The 18,666-nt window shown below is 43.5% G+C and overlaps 1 protein-coding gene across 17 annotated transcripts in view; it reads left to right on the plus strand.

Moving 5' to 3' along the window:
• RBFOX2 (RNA binding fox-1 homolog 2) overlaps positions 1-18,666 on the plus strand; it is a 255,504-nt gene that overhangs the window by 194,530 nt on the left and 42,308 nt on the right. For all 17 annotated transcript variants that reach the window (XM_045826616.1, XM_045826613.1, XM_045826621.1 and 14 more), the window contains one exon: positions 6,200-6,424. In XM_045826616.1, coding sequence (XP_045682572.1) covers positions 6,200-6,424 — 225 coding nt within the window. The remainder of the gene's footprint in view (positions 1-6,199; positions 6,425-18,666) is intronic.

Below are 18,666 nucleotides of genomic sequence, written 5' to 3' on the forward strand. Positions count from 1 at the left end.
TTAGCTTTACTAAATAACATTGATGTAATTACTAGTTTATGTGCCTTTCTCACCTTTTAAACTTGGCCTCACAAAAGCAAAGCCTTATTTTGTTGCCCTTGGGTCTCCCCGACTGTCCTACAACTAGTTGTAGATGCTTAAATGTCAGCCAATAATCACTTTAACTATTACTTACACTCAGAATAATTAAGTACAGAGACTGTACTTAAGAAACAATAACAAAGCAGACTCATTTACGCCAAGCAGTACACAGAGTAAAATATCATCAAGGAAAGGGAGAGGTTTCAGGTAAGCCTTAGTCGACTGGGAAAAGTGGTTGGTTCAATCAGCAGCAGTAAGAAGGTAATACATTTACTTTGTGGACATAGCAGAGTTTGTAATGTTAGCGGGGCACCGAGGGTGGAAGGATCCAGTCTGAGCTGGAAATGAGCGCCTGCAGGAACTGGAAGCAAGGGGGGACACCTGATTACTCAGGATGGCGTGTGCCGTGTTGGTGAGTGTCACTTGCTCTCACTCGGTCCTCACGGCAGTCCTCTCCGAAGTAAACAGCCCACTTTGCAGGTGGAGAAACGGGCTGAAAGGGGTTAAGTGAGCAGCACGTCCATGTCTGGGAAGACATGTGTCTAGGGTTTGAACTTGGGCATGTGTTTCAGGCTCGTGCTCTTTGGTCCTTGTACTGTAGCTCCCGTGAAACCTTGGGAGGAAGGATGTGGTTAGACCCCAGAACTACGTGGAAGTCACCCATGGTTGAAGTTCTGAGACTGCTGTGGCTGAGAGAGTAGACCGATAAAGGGGCTGAGGCTGGTCCTTGGTTGCGCGCTTCTCCTGTTAGATGGCAGTTCTGTGCTGCAGTAGGATATCTGAATGCGGAATTAAAACAGCTAGCATGTTTCCCATTGTACACCGAAAGACTGTATGTGTGGTTGTGTGCCACCGTGGCTGGTTACTACGGTGATTTAAAGGAAAAAGACATCTGTGGCTGCCTTTGTGTTGTAACCGCAGAGTTGAGTAGGTGCAGCAGAGACCATAGCCCACAAGGCCTAAGATATGCTCTCCGGCCCTTACAGAAGAAGTTCCGACTCCTGCTTTCTACTGTCCTTCTTTTCCAGGACCAGCCTCGGGGAGAAGGGATTGTCTGAGTTGGTCCTCGTGGCCAGCTAAGTTTTTCATTATACATGAATATGCTTGACAGAGGGTGCCTGCTAGATGATCCCTGCTGAAGCAGCCTGGCTGCGTTTGGGAAAGCACCGTCTTTGGGAGTATCGAATGGTCTGGATTCATCACAACACAGAATTAGTTAGCGGTTATGTATGGTGGGATTGGGGGAGATTGGTTCAAGGCCCCAGCGGAGATGCCACAGGGACCACTGGCTTCAGAACTGGCTTGGATTTAGATTTGAGTCTGCTCATGCCAGTTACTGGCTGAGTGAGTGGTTTTTTAAAGATACTTAACCTTTTAAAATGTCAGTTTCCTTATCTGTAAAAGGAGAATAATGGGAATGCTACTTTATAGGGTTGTGAGAATTTAGTGAGTTAAGGGATATATAAAGTGCTTAGTGTATTGCTGGATACTAGTAAGCATTCATTACAAGTAAGCTGCTCATCCAGGGGAGGGAGGGTCTAAAGGGGTTCAGAATGTGTTTCGTAGGGAGCAGTGGGCCTCTGTGTCACCAGTTCAGTACTTACATCTACTGCTCTGATTTGTATTGAAGTTTTGCATATTTGGAAAATCTCCCTGATGTGACCCTTAGCTCCCTGAGAACCATATTTCTAACTCTCGTTATGATGTCTTCAGTGCCTACCATGGCTGTAGACCCATAGGAGGTATTCAGTTAATAATTCATTTTCTCAGATAAGGGACACTTAAGCTGCTTATTATTGGCCTTTAGTATTAAAAACACTTTTATATAAATCCAGAGGTAAATTTTTGCCTAGAAATAATCATGTGAACTGCTATCTCATAGTTTGCTGAGGACTCTAGTACTTCTCTTCTGAACCGATAACTCTGAAATATGACCTGGAATTTAATAGAAATCAGCAGCTATTTAACGTTTTTAGAATAATAATAAAAATAAATACTTGGGGAAGTTTTCAGGCATTGCAGAGTGTATGAGATAAGATACGAAGTCACTCCTTTCCCAATTTCATTCCCTCGGTGTGTAAGTGCAGTGGTTTTGTTCAACAAAAATAAAAATGCGTTCCTGTAAGTAACAGAATTACCCACCAAGCCTTGCTTCTTGACCTCCCTTCTTTTCTATCTTGCATCTCTTTGAAACACGGTGCTGAGGCTACAAGTGGATCCTACAGAATGTTTTTACCTCTCTTCCCTCATCTCCCACTGCTAATTGCTGTGTTTATTCAGTTGGCTGAGCCAGCTCTGTCACGACTGCCCCCGTGGGAGCCCGAATACTGTGTGCCAGCGTGCCAGAGCGGCGATCCCAGCAGCCCCCGGGCGGGAGTGGAGGGAGGCTGGCGGGACTGAGAGGAGCCCAGGCGGAGCGTTCCCAGTCCCCTTGGCCATGTCGTTCATAACTGGGAAAGGGCATCTTCTGGCCTTACCGGTTGTTTAGTGGACACTTCCTCGTGTCCTGTGAGATGATGTTTTTACCTGGAGTGGAAGTGTAGGACTGTGGAGACCTATGGTGCTCTCACTTTCTTTCATTCACCAGTCCATCCACGTGAATTTGAAAGTTTTCATTTCATATCTGTTCTCAAGCCAGTAAATCCTGCCAGGGCTTCTGAAGCACCCTGCTTCCCGTAGGAGGCAGGCGGGTGGGTGGGTACTAGGTGGGTGGGGAGATCAATAGAGAGAAAGCACCGAACAGTTTGAAGGAGAGGGAGAGAATTATTTTGTTTTCCTCTTAGGGTGCCCAGAACAGCTACAGAGAACTCATCTACATACAAGAGTGTCCAACCTGCAGCCCAGGATGGCTGTGGATGCGGCCCAACACAAAGTCATAAATTTACTTAAAACTTTGAGATTTTTTTGTGATTACATGTCACAAGGTATTTTAATGTGTGGCCCAAGACAGCTCTTCTTCTAGTGTGGCCCAGAGATGCCAAAAGATTGGACACCCCGACCCCAACCTTAAGATAATGAAAAGAACGGATACAGGGATGAGTGACAAAGATAGACTTTCCCTAAAGAATTATGGGTAAAAATTTAAGGTTTTCATAGCATAATTCTAAGAACTAAACAAAAGGAAGATTTTTATGTAAAGCAGACCTTAGTCCCATGTGGAAATGACCCTTGGACATGGGAGACAGCTGAAATTTGATGCTGTGTAACTTTGAAATGAAAGGGGGTTTGACTGTCTATCTGTAGGCAATGTCATGGTCACTTTCTTAAGAATAGCACAGCAGTTCAGTGCTTTAGCATACTGACTTCCTCTTATTGATTATTTTTTCATTCTCTTATGCATCGTAAAAATACATCATAGGCTTTATTTCAAAAGTAATATATGCATATTATTAGGAGCACAAGGGAACTTGGGGGTTTGGGGTAGAGGTGTTTGCTATTTTGATTATGGTGATGATTTCATATGTGTACATAATTTGTCAGTCTGACCAAATTGTACTCTACAAATAGATGCAGTTTGTTGTGTGCGAATTACACCTCAATAAAACTTTTACATTTTTTGTTGATTTAATGACTACAAGTTGGAGTTATTGCCCATTTTTAAAAAGTCGTTAGCCCATTTTTAAAGAAATATTTTGCCCTGACTGATGTGGCTTAGTGGATTGAATGCTGAAAGGTCACCAGTTCGATTCCCAGTCAGGGCACATGCCTGGGTTGCGGGCCAGGTCCCCAGATGGGGGTGTGGGAAAGGCAACCAATCAATGAATCTCCCGCACATCAGTGTTTCTCTCCCTCTCTTTCTCCCTCTCTGCCCCTCTTTCTAAAGAGAAATAAATGAAATCTTTTTTAAAAAAATATTTTGTCTTTATTGTGATTTGTACCAGTTCTTTATAGGTTCTGGATGTGTGTCCTTTGTCAGATGTATGTATTATGAATACATACATCTCCCAGGCTCTGTCTTGTCTGTTTGTTATTGTGATAGTATCTTTCAGGGAGAAGTTGTTTAATTTTTATGAAACCCAGTTTATTAACTTTTTCTTTAATAGTTCTGTTTATGGCCCAAGGATTCTTTATTATGAAGTTGTGACAGTTTTCCTTTTTTTCCCTATAAGTTTTATAGTTTCAGCTCTTATATTACTTTTGCATAGATGGGGTAAGAGTTGAGGTTTATTTTATTTCCATTGAGTATTCAGTTTTTCATTTTTTCAAAAAAAGTTTTTGTTTCCCCCATTGAACTGATCCAGTGCTTTAATAACTGCATGTGCACGTGTCCGTCTCTGGTTTGTTTTCTGTCTCGGTCATCTGACTATCTGTAAGCCGGCACCACACTGTTTCAGTTGCCGTAGCTTTACAGTAGGTCTGGAAATCAGGTGGTGTAAGTCCTCCAATATTTGTTATTCTTCAAAATTGTTTTGGCTCCCTAGCTGGGTAGTTGAGTTGGTTAGAGCATCATCCTGATACCCAAAATCGTCTTGGCTATCCTAGGCCCTTTGTATTTTTATATAAAGTTTACTAATGGCTTGTCAGTTTCTGCAAAAATACATGCTGAGGGTTTGACTGGGTTTGTGGAGTTTTAGGTACATAATCATCTTAAGAATATCAAGGTTTCCAATCCCTAATCACATATTTCTCCATTTATAATAATAGCCTTTGTAGATTTTTGTTTTATTTTATGGAGAATAACTGATTGTGGTAATGATGGCTAACTCTTCTTTAAAAATAGTGTGAGATCTTTCTGTAGCTTTGAATGCATTTTGTTTTGGGTAGTATGAGTTTTAATAGCTATTAAGTTAATATTGAAAGCCTGGCATGAAGTTTAGAAAATGCTGCTGAAAGTTTCATTTCCTGCAGCTCTCAGTGGATAGAGAGTTCCTTCTTGAATTGAGGAGAAGGAAGGATAATTGGTACTGAGAGAGAAGGGAATACTATCTTGTCTGAAGGAAGTGACGCTTATGAGTAGGAGAAAGCCAAGTGACACGAACCCAGTGACTTGATGTGTAAAATGCGGGGCGGGGGGCGTTGATCAGAGTGCTGACATTCTGAAGCCATCTCTGCCAACGAGCTCCAGGAAGGACGGTGGCTGCCGACCGCAGGCAGACTTGCGTATCTTAAGTAAAACAGTGGCTTTGCTTTTTACAGGATAAAATGGGGAGTCAGGAGGTGAGCTGTTGAGAAGAGAAGGCTTTGCCAAATCTGTTACACAAGCATTAAACTTGTCTTTCACGTGTGAACTTAAAAAACAGAAGTAAGAGAAGGGCTGTGGAACCAAAATGGCGTCAATAATTTTTGGGAGTTACCGCATGTTCTTTATTGACACTTCAAACATCACGCTGGATCTCAAGCAGGTGCCCGGAGATGGGTTCCGTGTGGGGCAGGGTCCTGCCGTGCCGTTACCCTGACCGTGCCGCCAGTGGTGATGGAAGATTCTTCACTCTTTTTGTCTGGGTTTTTGTTTGTTTGTTTGTTTGTTTTGTTTTTTCTAATTTAAGGAAAGGGTTTTAGTATTAGTATTAACATTAATCTAGTAACCAAGACTTAAATCTATGCTTTCAAATTCAAAGACTTTTTTAATAATTTACTTTCTCCTGTAGTCCATGCTCTCAAAATTGGGAGGTCTCTGTTGTCTGGTTTTGAGACTTTAATTTAATAATGTCATTCTGCTTATTGCTGTGAGTGGTGATTTAATGAATTTGATTTGTTTCCCCCTAAGAATCACTAAAGGAATAGAGAGTGCCCTGAAGAAAACACTGGTGGCGTCAATTAATTTCAACTCGTGTAACTTACTTTGTGTGAGAACTTTGCTGGCGTTTTTTAAAACTTGAAGGAAAATGTTTGACCCTTTGGTAGCTAGTCAACTGTAATATGGTCGTAGACTTGTCTGATTACCATGAATGAACCGAAGTTAGGCTTGTGTTTGTGTGTACCTCCATCTGTATGTGTAACGAGTGTGTGTGTGGGGGGGGCAGTATTTTCCCCAATCCTGAGGGAATCAGCGTTATATTTTACCTGAGCAGGGAGGGAGCATGCAGAGAATCTTATATACTGACCTTGAAAAACAATTACATAATGAGAACTTAAAGTCACCCTTTCTCCTTACCTGCTCTCTGACCGTTTCTTACAGGGTAACCAGGAGCCAGCAACAACTCCTGACGCAATGGTCCAGCCTTTCACCACCATCCCGTTCCCACCGCCCCCGCAGAACGGAATTCCCGCAGAGTACGGCGTGCCACACACTCAGGACTACGCCGGCCAGACCAGTGAGCATAACCTGACCCTCTACGGAAGCACGCAGTCCCACGGGGAGCAGAGCAGCAACTCGCCCAGCGCACAGAACGGATCTCTCACGGTGCGTGCGTGCGTGAGTGGCGAGGGGCACAGCGGAGGGCGTGTGTCGTCTTTGAAATCGGCACCTTAATCGCCATGCCATAAACCCTTTGGATTAACTTGGCATTTACGTCACACTACATAGCATTTATGTCGTGTCAATTCTACTCCGAACATTGTAATTAGAAGATAAGGGTTTAGCATTCAAATTCACAGTCCCTGCCCAGGAGCTTACAGTCTGGAGGGGGAGCAGGCAGTGTTACACGGTGAGAGCACTGGCGAGACCAGACTCAGACTCAGACTCAGGGGGACGTGGCCCTTCTCAGCTTCCCTCTGCAAAGTCTCCCGACCCCTCCTGTGTTCTCATACAGCATCCCTCAGCAGCACCGCACACGCTGCCTGCCTCCTCCTCCTCGAATTCCAGTCTCTGGGCTTTTGGGACACTGCTGGTTTTCCTCCTCAGCACCTGGAGTTCTTTGTTAGTCTCTTTTGCCGGTTCTTCTTTCTCTGTTCAGCTTTCAGGGATTGCATTCCTTTGGGCCTGGGTTCTAGGACCCCTTTTCTTATTTTACATCCTCTCTCTATATAATTGTACTGCTAACTATATCTAGTTGCTCAAGCAAAACCTGTGGGTCATTCTTTATTGTCTTCACCTCTACATTTCTTCCATTAGCAAGTCTTAGCAACCGTAACTTTTTGAAAAATTATATTTATTGATTTTTATAGGGAAAGAAAGGGATGGGGAGAGAGAGAGGAACATCAATTTTGTTATTCCACTTATGCATTCATGGGTTGGTTTTTATAAGTGCCCTGGCGGGGAATCAAACCTGCAACCTTGGCATATTGGAACGAGACTCTAACCAACTGAGCTACCTGGCCAGGGTTTTGGCAACTGTAACTTTAAAATGTTTTCTTACTTCAGCCTCTTCTTAAGAATACAGCTGAATAGTGTACATGACTAAGAGCTCAGCTCTTCCTCCAGATTTCTTGGGTGTGGGTCCTGGTGTGGCCCCTACGCAGCAGTATGACCTCGGGCCAGTTATTTACTCCCCCTCTGCCTTGGCTTGCTCACTTTAAAATGAAGACGGTAGCACCTACCTCAAGTAGCTGTTAGGAGATGCAGAGGAGTTTGATTCATGTCATCATCAATCCTCCAGGTCAGACCTCATCATTTATTTCCCGTGTGGCTGCTGCCATTCTCCACACAGCAGCCAAGACTGGGGCTTTTTAGTGCAAATAATGCCATGTTCCTGCTTCACTCTAGTATTTCCTCAGCATGCCCAGAATAAAGTCCGACTCTGTACCTGTACTGTTCCCTAACCCAAATCCCTCTGACTTCACTGCTGACCGCTAACGTGCTAAAGTAAAGGAAACGTCTTAAATTAGCCGTAGGTATGAATCACACATGTGTTATCCTATAGGAAATCATATTGTCTGTGAGACTGTGTAGTATATTCCCAAAGGTAAGAATGTGCTGTACTCCACAGAGAAAGATCTCTCTAGTTTTTAGATTCTTTTTGCCTTTCCTCTGTCAGATTATCAGAAGAGCTGTATCCAGCCTTTAAGCCATACGATAAGATTTGTATGTATGTGTTTTAAGTAATTTGCTTGGATTTAACCTGTGGAATGGGCTTAAGCAATTTGCCTGAACTTAAGCTACTCTGTGATGTGCAACCACTGATGTTTTTGCTTAGTGATTTGCACTCTCATTTTTACTTGGAAGCCTGGCCAGAAGCCACCCCTGTGTCTCCATAGCTTAGTGGCCCACCAGTCATTTGGGCAGAGGTTGTGCTGACGCGTCTCGAGTCTGGGAAGCTCCCACCATCTGTTTGTGGGTTGAGAAGCACATTCGGAGTTCAGCCAGCGCTTGGGTTTCCCTTGGGTTTTTCTTTCCCTGGGGCCCTCACATGTCCCCCCTTCATCCATGTGGACTCGTGGTCTGTAAGGAAAGTGAGGAGAGCGCGTCCAGCTCTTCTGTGACTGTCTCGTTTCCAGGGTCTCCCCTTCAGACTTCTGGCTGGCCCTCCACTCACCCCAATTACACCACAGCCTCAAGCTAGAAAAGGCTGTGTTTCCCGGTAGGTTTTATTAAGTTTGCCACTTTCAGCCGACAGAGCTGTGGGTTTCCTACTGTCTGGCTCCTCCAGAGGCCCCAGGTGGAGTCCACTGGTTTTCGTGGCCCCAGCCTTGTGCTGATGAAACCCAGTTCTCTCCAGCACAGTGGAAGGGTCCGGGGTGGGGTTAGTGGGTTCGAAGAGCCCCAGGCAGCAAGTTTGTAGCCTCCTCTTGGGCCTACCCCAAGCTCGAGCAGTTTTTCAGTTTTTTTGTGTTCGTTATTTGCCTTTCATTGGTTTCTAGGACCCTGAAATGACTGTCGGACAGTTTTGTCCAGTTTCCTTTTTGTTGTCTTGTTCTGAGGAGAGGACTCAGTGACCCGCTCCCGTCACCGTAGCCAGAAGCCCCTTCTCCAGACAGTTGTTCGTGGTGGTTTGGGATTAGCCACGGCACCTCCTCGCCGTTGCGCATTTCTCCCTCTCCCCCTCCTTACTGCTACCGTTCCCCATTGATCCCGGTGCCCAAATTGTGTGTTTCTAACGACAGTATTAGGGCGAGCTCTGTTCCTTCGTACACATCTGTACAGTTAAGATAGGTATTTACTCTACAGTTTGGCATTATGCCGAGCAGTTTGAGTTCCTAGAGAAATACTGCAGTAACATTAGGAACCCATGTGCGTACAGCTTGTGAACTTACTGGTGCTGAGGAGAAAGTGGAAAGTCCCCTTGGAGCTGTTTCTGCAAACGGAGACAGCACAGGTTGTATGCTTTTAGGAAGTTGCTAACAATGAAATGGTAAATTATTAGGGAGCTCTGTTGAAGATACTGCTTATATTTTTAAGTGTTCATTTTAAACGTGAGTGTGAGTTTGCCTTGGGAAGTTGTATATGTATGTTTCCTTGGGATATGTGTGTACGCAGAGAGGTTGAGCATTGTCCCATGAAATCGAGATTTGACAACATCGCAGGTTACTCTGGTAAACTTTTCCTATCTGATTGTCTGCTTCTCATCGCCAGTTAAATTCAAAAGATGGTTAGGAAGCATTGTTATTAGTAAACAAATGAGTCCTTCAATTTGTGTGACACTTTTTAGTTCAGTTTAAAACAGTATTTTATTGTGCTTCATCACATAGCCCCGTGTGGTATGTTAGGGTTTTCACAGTTAAGGAATCCAGAGTTCTTCCTTTCCTCTGCGAAACTCTGGCTCCAAAGCCCCAGCCCCACGACCGAAGGCAGCTCTGCCTCGGCCCCCTCCGCGGGCCCCCGAGCTGCTTCTCCCGCTCGGCCCCAGCGGCAGCTGTGCCGGAAGCCTGTCTCCGTGCTCCGACGTGAAGCCGGGTCCGAAGCGGGATCCGTGTGCCCTGTGCTCGGGCTCAGGGAGAGTCCTAAGTCTGCCACTTTCTGTGGAACTTAAAAGGTGTTATCATTTAGTACTTTTGGCTCCCTAACTAAACTCCAAGCTTTTAGAGAAAAAGTTCTTTTTGTTCATCTTTGCATTTCCTGACTTGTAACAGTGCCCGACACTTCATAGTTACTTGGCACCTATTTCTTGAGGGAAAACATGAGAGGAGAGTCAGGGGCTGTCCGAGGAGAGAGAAGCGGGGGCTTCTTGGTGGGGGTGGCACGGGCCTGGGCCTTGTACTAAGTGGTCAGGATGCGAGCACGTACAGATGGTGGTGAGGCGAACAGGAAAGTCACTTCTCAAAGCAAAGCTGGAGCGACGGTGTGTCTTTGACTAAAAGCCTGGGTTTTCATTTGTCTGAAAGCTTTGGGCGTCGGTGCGTGCTGACGGGAACTAAGCTGGGGGGGGCGGGGTGCTGGAATACAGCCTGGGAAGGGTGTTTGCACACCTGGCTGAGAAACGGCTTCAGTGAAGGTTTCTGAGCCAGGAGGTGGAAGTGAGCAGAGCTGCGCTCCCAGAGCACCCATCGCTCGTGCACACAAGACGAGCAGAAAATCCGGAAGGTTGTTTAGGGGAGCATCTCGGTCATGGAGTTGATCGTGGGGTTCCGGGCTAGGGGCTGCAGTGGTTGTGCAGAGGAGGCTTAATTAAAGAGACATCACGAAGACAGAGTGCACAGGAGTGTACAGCCAATTGATTGAATGACATAAGACCACAAGATTGTATGATCCTCAGACAATAACTGGATCTTGAGCAAATTATTTTACCTCTGAAATTTCAGTTTCCTCATCAAATGAAGTGGATGCCTGACAGGATTGTAGCGAGAATAAATTGTAAATGCTTTGGAAATTGCCTGTGTAAATAGTTCTTTACGGTAATTGCTTTGAACCATCTTTTTAAAATCAGTTGTCCAGATTGATGGTGCTTATGTGTGCTTTTTATCAGTGTGAGCTACAGCGGCATTTTGATGCAGATCTTATTTTTGTTGGGGAGTCCCATCCTGTTGACGGGGAGAACAAACGGAAGGGCTTCTCCTACAGAATATAAGCAGTGAAATGTGGCATTTCATTCCTGAAATGTGTTTTAGACATTGATTTTAGCATTGTGCTCTAAGATGAGAGCTTGTTTTGATAGCCATTTGGCCTCACACTGTGCGTTAGCAAGGGAGAGCAGCCAGGGGCCTCCCCCTGGGTCCGCAGGGCCTTGATTATCGCTGAGCCTGCCTGCGGAGAAGAAAGGACATCAGTTCATCTGTGTGTAGATGTCTTTCCGAGCACCAGCAGGCATAAATAACCAAAGTGTTTGAAGTCAACGAGCTTTGGTGAATAATTTCCTGATGTGAGGTTTATATTTGTACACACACTCGGCCACTCACTAGATTATCCATTCCATGAGGGCAGGGACCACCGCCCTCTCCTCAGCGCCCCCATCGGCGTGTAATGGGTGTTTGTTCTTGGCCGTGTGAGTACACCGCTGACGCAAGCCAGCTCCAACCCCGTGTTGTCCACCAGCCTCAGTTTCTTGGCTACACCCCTAACTTGGAATTGAAGCCAGATTTTCCTACATTCCTCTACTGTCAGAAGATCCATTTAATCATGCTCCCTTGGAATTACCCATGGACTCCCTGGTGGTTTGGTGACCTATTAAACATAGCCAAGAAGTTATACATACCCCTTAACCGTGGGCCCGTTTGCCCCAATGAAGACTCGAACATAATATAATAGTAAAAGTGGGGCCCAAATATTTTGATGACATTCTGTATTATTGGGCTGTAATTACCTTCAGCCTGTGACATGGGGACAGGGAATTCAGTCGTCTATCGTCTGCTTTTCCAAGAGAGACCCTCCTTTTTCCCCAAAGTTGTAAAAGTAGAGGACTTGATTCTACTCACACTGTCTACAGTCATCATCAGTTCACCCTAAAAAATAACTGCTTGTACCTTCCAGCCCTGGAATTTTGATGCCTATAAGCAGCGTGGCAGTTTCAAAGCTGGATCCCCGAGGAAACTATATCCTGGTCTGAAAATGCAGCAGTTCCTACGGGAAACACCACTCAGAGCTGGGCATGGGCAGTTTTGAGTAGAGAAGCTTGCCCTTTGGTTCCCATAAGACTCAAAACACCGTTGCAGCACATCGTTAATATTGTTAGCTTGGTGACGATCGCTTCTCCTCCTTTGCTTGCCTTCGCTTGCTCCCTCACCCTCGCCGGGAGATGCCGGGCAGAGAAGTGCCCGGCACAGCGGCGCTGCCCTGCAGCACTGGGGCGAGCCTGAGAGAACGGTCCTGGCACAGCGGGTCTCCAGGAGTTGTGCGCTGTGGCCTGTCCTTTGAAGTCAGTAAACCCTGGTTAGAACCACTGGGTTTTAAAACTAAAGTGGCTTTCAGAGATCACCTCCTGCCTTCCTTCTCCCAAGCAGAGGTCCGCTCAGAAGAGGACTGGGACTTGGGAATTTGCTTTCAGTCAAGGTCTTTTTCAGCTTCCTCCTGCAAATTATAAAAAATGAAAGATATCCGTAAGTCTTAGCTTCTTAGCTTCTATTTACTCTTCAGCTTTAAACCCAAGAACTACAGCTAGAACATACTGATTTCTTTCATTCTGAAATTAAAATGTACATTAAAATATTAAAGAATCATTTAGTTAGGTATACAGTTCTTAAAATTTAAGGTGACCTTCTATGTATGTTTCATAATTTTTATAATTCTTACTCCTGTTTTAAAAAAATAAGTGACTTGCTATGGTTTTTTTTAACACGTGATGTTGGCTTTTGTTTCATAGTACAGTACTGATAATCCGTATATGATATTGCATATACAAATGGTGCATTTTATCATTCTTTTTTTATAGCACTTTGACCCAATGACAAAATACTAGGCAATTTCTAAAGAAAATTAAATTACTAGTTTATTGAAAAAACTGTTAGTTTACATTTAAATGCCCAAATAGGGAGAGATTCTTGGAATTTGGCTATCATAGCAGTATTCAGATATACAGAAGAAATGCTTAGGCATTTCTCTTCAGAATAACTATATCTAAAGATAATTTTCCCCAATAGGGAATTGCTTAATATAGGTATAAATTCAATTTTCTATGTCCAAAAATTGTTTGGTAAAGTAATTTTATATTTAATATATCACAGGTGTCTTTATTAGTGTTATTTTAGCACCATGAAATGTAAATACCCTTATTTTCAGAAAATAAACATATGAGCCAAGATTTTACTTTTTAAAAAAATATTCTGTAATGTTAGGACATTTTTACTCTTTAAGGAGTTCATTTGGTTTAATTACCCCCAAGTTTTAACTGTAAAGTGACATAAGGAAAAGTACCCCAATCCACTTTCTAAAATATTATCAGGAAAAACTGAATTAGAGGGGAAAATTGCTTTTTAAAAAATACATACTTTTATTATATAATATGTGGTTAGGGAGGTTGAGCGCTAGAAATCAGATTGAGTTGGGTGTAGCCCCCAGCTCTTTCCATTTGCTAAACGTGAGAATTGTAACCTAATGCTCATTTCCCTCACTCACAGAAATGGTGACAATAGTTTCTACCTCATAGGGTTGTTTTTAGGTTTAAATGAGGAAAATGAATTAGTAAATACTTAGTATGTAATGCCTGGCACACAGTGGATGTTCAATAAATATTAGGTATGACACTAGTATACAGTAATTTATTTTAAAGAAAGTGTTACAGCCAGCTCTTGATGTATAAAATGATACAAATTTTATACATCAGGCCACTGAATTATATCACTTTTCTCTCTTGCCACCTTCTTTCCTCATGCCTTTGGGGAGCTAGCACCCTAAGAGCTTGTTCTGATAACAACAGTATTTTTCAAAGTGAATTTTATATCCTGCTCTACAAAAATGAAGGAAGGAACTATGTAATGCATGTTTGGGGAGAAAAGTGAGTTTTCCCTCTTCACAATTCACAAGATCACTATTAACTTTGTTTAGTCCAGTATTTTATTTCCCAAACTTACTTGACCGTGAAACTCACTTTCTGCAAAATACCAGCTAGCAGCCTGCAGAGCTGGCAGTCTGCCCTTCAGGAAACAGCCGCTCTGTGCGAGATGCACACAAACATATATCCCGCAGGTACACTTAAAGCTGCTTTGAGCAGTGGTCTTTCCCTTGGCTTTTCTTGGGTATAAAATGCATCAGTCTTATTGTATGCACATTTGAAGTGTTCAGAATTGAAGTGGTGTGATTGAATAAAACTAATGAAATCTTACATTTGTCTAACTTTTAAACTATTAAAGAACAAAATTCCTCTAAGAGAATTATACAGATCTTGGCTTTATTCATTAATTCATGAACTGAGGAGCATCCAGTCTAGCAGAGAGAAAGGAGCTCTGGAGAGCTGTGCAAAGCAGGAGATTCAGTAGGCAGAAGGGAGAGGGATCAATCAAGGAAGTTGTTCTGGGTGTTTGCTGGTGGTCAGAGTAGGGCTACCTTCCTTAAAGGGAAATCTCGGACAGAGCTGGGTCGGGTAACTTGTGCCGAGCAGGCAAGTGCTGGTTGGTTGACTGGGGCCTGCCTTTTCTGAGAGGGCCAAGAATAGAAACTGGGTTAGGTTTTGATTTGTAGAAGTGGCCTTTAGCATGGGTGACTCCATTTTGAGCCCAATCTGGTTCATTTAACCAGTGATTCACAGAACCGATGTGAATCTTCCTAAATGAAACCTCTGTTAATAATTGCCTGATTTCAAAGCTTGTGAGTTATACAGCAACTCACACGGCAGCTCTACCCTTAGCAATTAATAGAAATATCTTCACTCCTTTGGTTAGTTTAGTCTTGAATCTGGCAATTTTCAGAACTGTCTGCCGTATAGTATACTCTATGTGACTGACTTTGTTAACACTGGAAATATCTCATTCATCTGATGAGGAGGAATCACTTAACCCTTAACTAAAGACCAGCCCCCATGCAGCCCTCACTGGTGTGGCTCCGTGGGCTGGGCATCATCCTGCAAATCAAAAGGCTGCCAGTTTGATTCCCCATCCGGGCACATGCCTGGGTTGTGGGCTGGGTGCCTGGCTGGGGGTGTGCGAGGGGCAGCTGATCGGCGTTTCTCTCGCACATCAGTGTTTCTCTCCCTCTCTTCCTCCCTCCCTTTCCCTCTCTCTAAAAATGAATAAAATCTTTTAAAAAATAATGTTTGCAAAACAAAGACCAACCTCCATCTAAAAGAAATTGAATCCAACCAGCAGTCTATAGTCCCTTATACACAATTCTAAAACCCAAAAGTTCTGAAAATAAAATGATTTTTCCTAAGTTCACACCAAAAACCCACAACCTATATATAGCCTTTATCCTATATGTGTAAAGATTCATACATTTTGCTAAAGGACCATCACTCTCCCAGGTCTCACTGAGGGCTTTACATTATAAATGCCGTGTTTCGCCATGCATACTATGCTCCCGTGCATAGTGCACACCCATGTTTTTGGCCAAAACTTTCAGGAAAAAAATCTTTTCTTTTAATTTTTTAATTCAATTTTTTATTTATTTATATCTAGATACTTAATTTTTTGTATTAGAAAGGAATTTTACCATTTATTTTTAAACATATTACGGTACAAGAAATTTTACGTGACAAATAATTACAAAACACAACAGATACAAGGTATTTCAGGTACTACCCATGTATAATGTGCATCCTTATTTTTCCCTCCAAAATTGGGTGAAAATGTGTGCATTGTACACAGCAAAATACGGTATGCACCACATCGCCTTCCAAATCCTAAACATTCTGAACTCCGATACACATTTGGCCCCTAAAGTTTTCAGATAAAGTATCCCAGAAAATGAAGCCAAAGGGCAGAGAGATGGAAAAACAGAAAAAAAGAAGAAAATTAGAGGACCATTCCAAAATACTCAACATTTAATAATACAAGTTCCAGAAAGAGAGAACAAAATATATAGGGTGGGAATCATCAGTGAAATCATTGAAGAAAACGTCCCTGGACTAAAAGACATTAATTTCCAATTTATGAGACCACAGAATTCCCAGCAAAATAGATCAGAGTGGAAGAAACCCACAGTGGGGCGTATCACTGGAATTTTCTCCCACTGGGCGTGTCTGGGTAGTCTGCACCGGAGAGGATGGGGAGTCACACGAGAAGACGGAAGTCCCAGCAGTACCTCTGGGATTCTCAAGAACAACGCCAGGGGCTGGGCAACCGGTGGGAGTTGCCTTCAGAATTCTAGAGGAATTGTTTAAACCTAGATTCTATACCCAAACTCTCATTAAAATGGATTGGTTTAATAGATGTTTCAGACATAAATTAGATCCTCTAGAAATTTACTGTGCTAAGTTGAATTTCCTCTTTTTCCCTTTAGCCTGACAGAGGTGAAAATAAGGAATGACAGCATCCCAGAAAACAGGAAAATTAAACGTTGAAGAAAAGGGATCATTCATGAATCAAAACATTATTCCTGAATTAACCAGGATATCCCTTAGTATCTCAGATTAGGTGTGAGGTTTTATGATAGCGACTTGGAAAGCGATACTTCGCTTGTATTGCCCAGAGCTCTCTTTTAGTCCATAACAGAACATTTATTCACAGTGCATAAATAGTTAGAATATTTTTGTTTTGTAGAAAAGTCAGAAAAATTTATCCATTTCCCAGTTATAAGGATTTTTAAAGTTTGAGTTTATCCAAACAGAACATTTGTAGCCCTCATTTCTAGCACGAGGTGTCGAGACTGAAAACTTGGCTGTGCCGTGCAGTGTGAAGAGCCCTGGGCCGCGCCGCGGTGCTGGCAGCGAGCTGGGCCTCGCTGGGGAGGCTGCGCTGTCGGAAGCGTGGACGTGCGGACTCCAGGCACCGGGCTGCGTCCGGCGTTGCGGCTGCCAGGCCTCAGTGTAAACGCTCAGTCCACAGACTCCAGCCTCTTCTGTTTCATCCCCTGCCCAGAGGATAAACTAGGTCGGAAAATGACTGCAGAAGGGAAGAACAGAACCTTCAGAGGTTGTTTATACAGTCAGTCAAGTTGCTCAGCCGCTGACAATAGAAAACAAAGCAAACCAACACTGTGCTGAGTGACATTTTTCTCAGAACAGCTTACCTCTCCGCTTTTCACAAATACAGAGCCTAAAACCTTTTTACTTTTCTTGGTGATTTGTCTGTTTCAGTAATTAGTCCATATTAAGGTGAACCTAAAGTTGAGAACGTCAAATGGGAAATATGTCTTTTAATCACTTTCAGTATTCAGTGTGTATTTCCTGTTCCTGAGCTCACTCGGCACAGAAATCTGCATTTCACCCTGATGTGTGTTCCGCAGCTCTCTGGCATCGCGTGCCTGGCGGGCTGCCCCGCCTCTCGCTTTTCCTCCCCTTTGTGGCCTGGCTGCTCCTCTTCTCTCGAGGTATAGAGTACATGTCACCTCTTGTGGAGCTTTTCTTGTCCCCTGCCCCCATCCTGCTCCACTGGGGAGAGGTGTTGCCCCTCCCAGTGAGTGTCCCAAGGATGTGAGAGAGGAGAGCACGGTGCGGCGTGAGAAGGGGGTGGGTTAGCACGTGACGCTGCGCCGCCTGCTTCAGAATTCCTGCCCTGCCACTTCACAGGCGACCTTGCGTGGGCAACTGACTTGACTTCTCTGTGCCTCTGTCACTTGGGGATAATAATAGTACCTGCCTCGTAGGGCATTGTGAGAGTTTTAAACTGCAGTACATTTAAAGTGCAGTATGATGTAGTGGTTAAGCACACGTGCTCTGGGGCCAGGTGCCTGTGTTCGAATGCCTGCTCCTGTAACTTCTGAGGCAGTTCTTCTAGTCCTCAGACTCCTCATCTGAAAAGTAGGGTAAAAAAATAGTACCTACTATGTTCTCAAGTTTAAAAAAAAAAGGACCTACTGTTAGGGCTGTTGAAAGAATTACATTAATTAAAATATATAAAATGTAGGCTATTGTTTGCAAGTAGTAAACTCTATTTAAATATTAATTGTTATTAAAAGGCTTAGATAAGGGTCTGTCCTATAGTGTGCACTCAAGAAATAGTTACTATTTTACCAAGAATTCCCATTTTTTAACAAAATTCTGTAAGTGGAAAGAAGAAAGAATCATTGTTTTAAAGAGAAGAAAGCATGTTAAAGCCATAATATGATGCCACAGCCTTCCACCAGAATAGTTAAAATGGAGGTGGTGCCCTGACCTGTGTGGCTCAGGTGCTTGGGCAGTGCCCCACAAAGCAGAAGGCCAACATTTCAGTTCCCAGTCAGGGCACAGGTTGGGTTGCGGGTCTGGTCCCTGGACGGGCACATACAAGGGGCAACCAATCGGTCTTTCTTTCACCCCCTCTCTCCCCCTCTCTTCACCTCTCTCTAAGAATAAATAAGTAAATCTTTTTTAAAAAATGAAAATGGTAATACTAAGAGCAACTAGAACTCTCATACACAGTTGAGCATAAGTTAGTACAGCCACTTTGAAAAACTGACAGTGTCTATTAAGGCTGAACTTACACATAATCCACTGCTAGACCCAGGCACACCCAGCAAACTGCGTGCTTATGTGCACCCAAAGACATGTAACAAAGAACTTCAGAGCCAGATCTGGAAGCAGTTGTGTAAATTCTGTAGGTTTATAAAATGGAAAAAGAGTAGATGAGTTATAACAATGCATGTGTATTAAATATAATGTATACAAGAAGGCAGACAGAAAAGGGTACATATGGTATGGGTCCCTCCCCGCTTTTCTAAGTTCAAAAGTGGCAACACTCATTTATGGAGTCAGAAGTTGGGATAGTGGTGACCCTTTGGCAGGGCTTGGTGACTGGAGTAGAGCTCAAAGGTGCTTCTGGAGTAGC

The sequence above is a fragment of the Phyllostomus hastatus genome, unplaced genomic scaffold (assembly GCF_019186645.2).
Source record: "Phyllostomus hastatus isolate PE091 unplaced genomic scaffold, TTU_PhHast_1.1 phas_scaffold_755, whole genome shotgun sequence".
Lineage (NCBI taxonomy): Eukaryota > Metazoa > Chordata > Mammalia > Chiroptera > Phyllostomidae > Phyllostomus > Phyllostomus hastatus.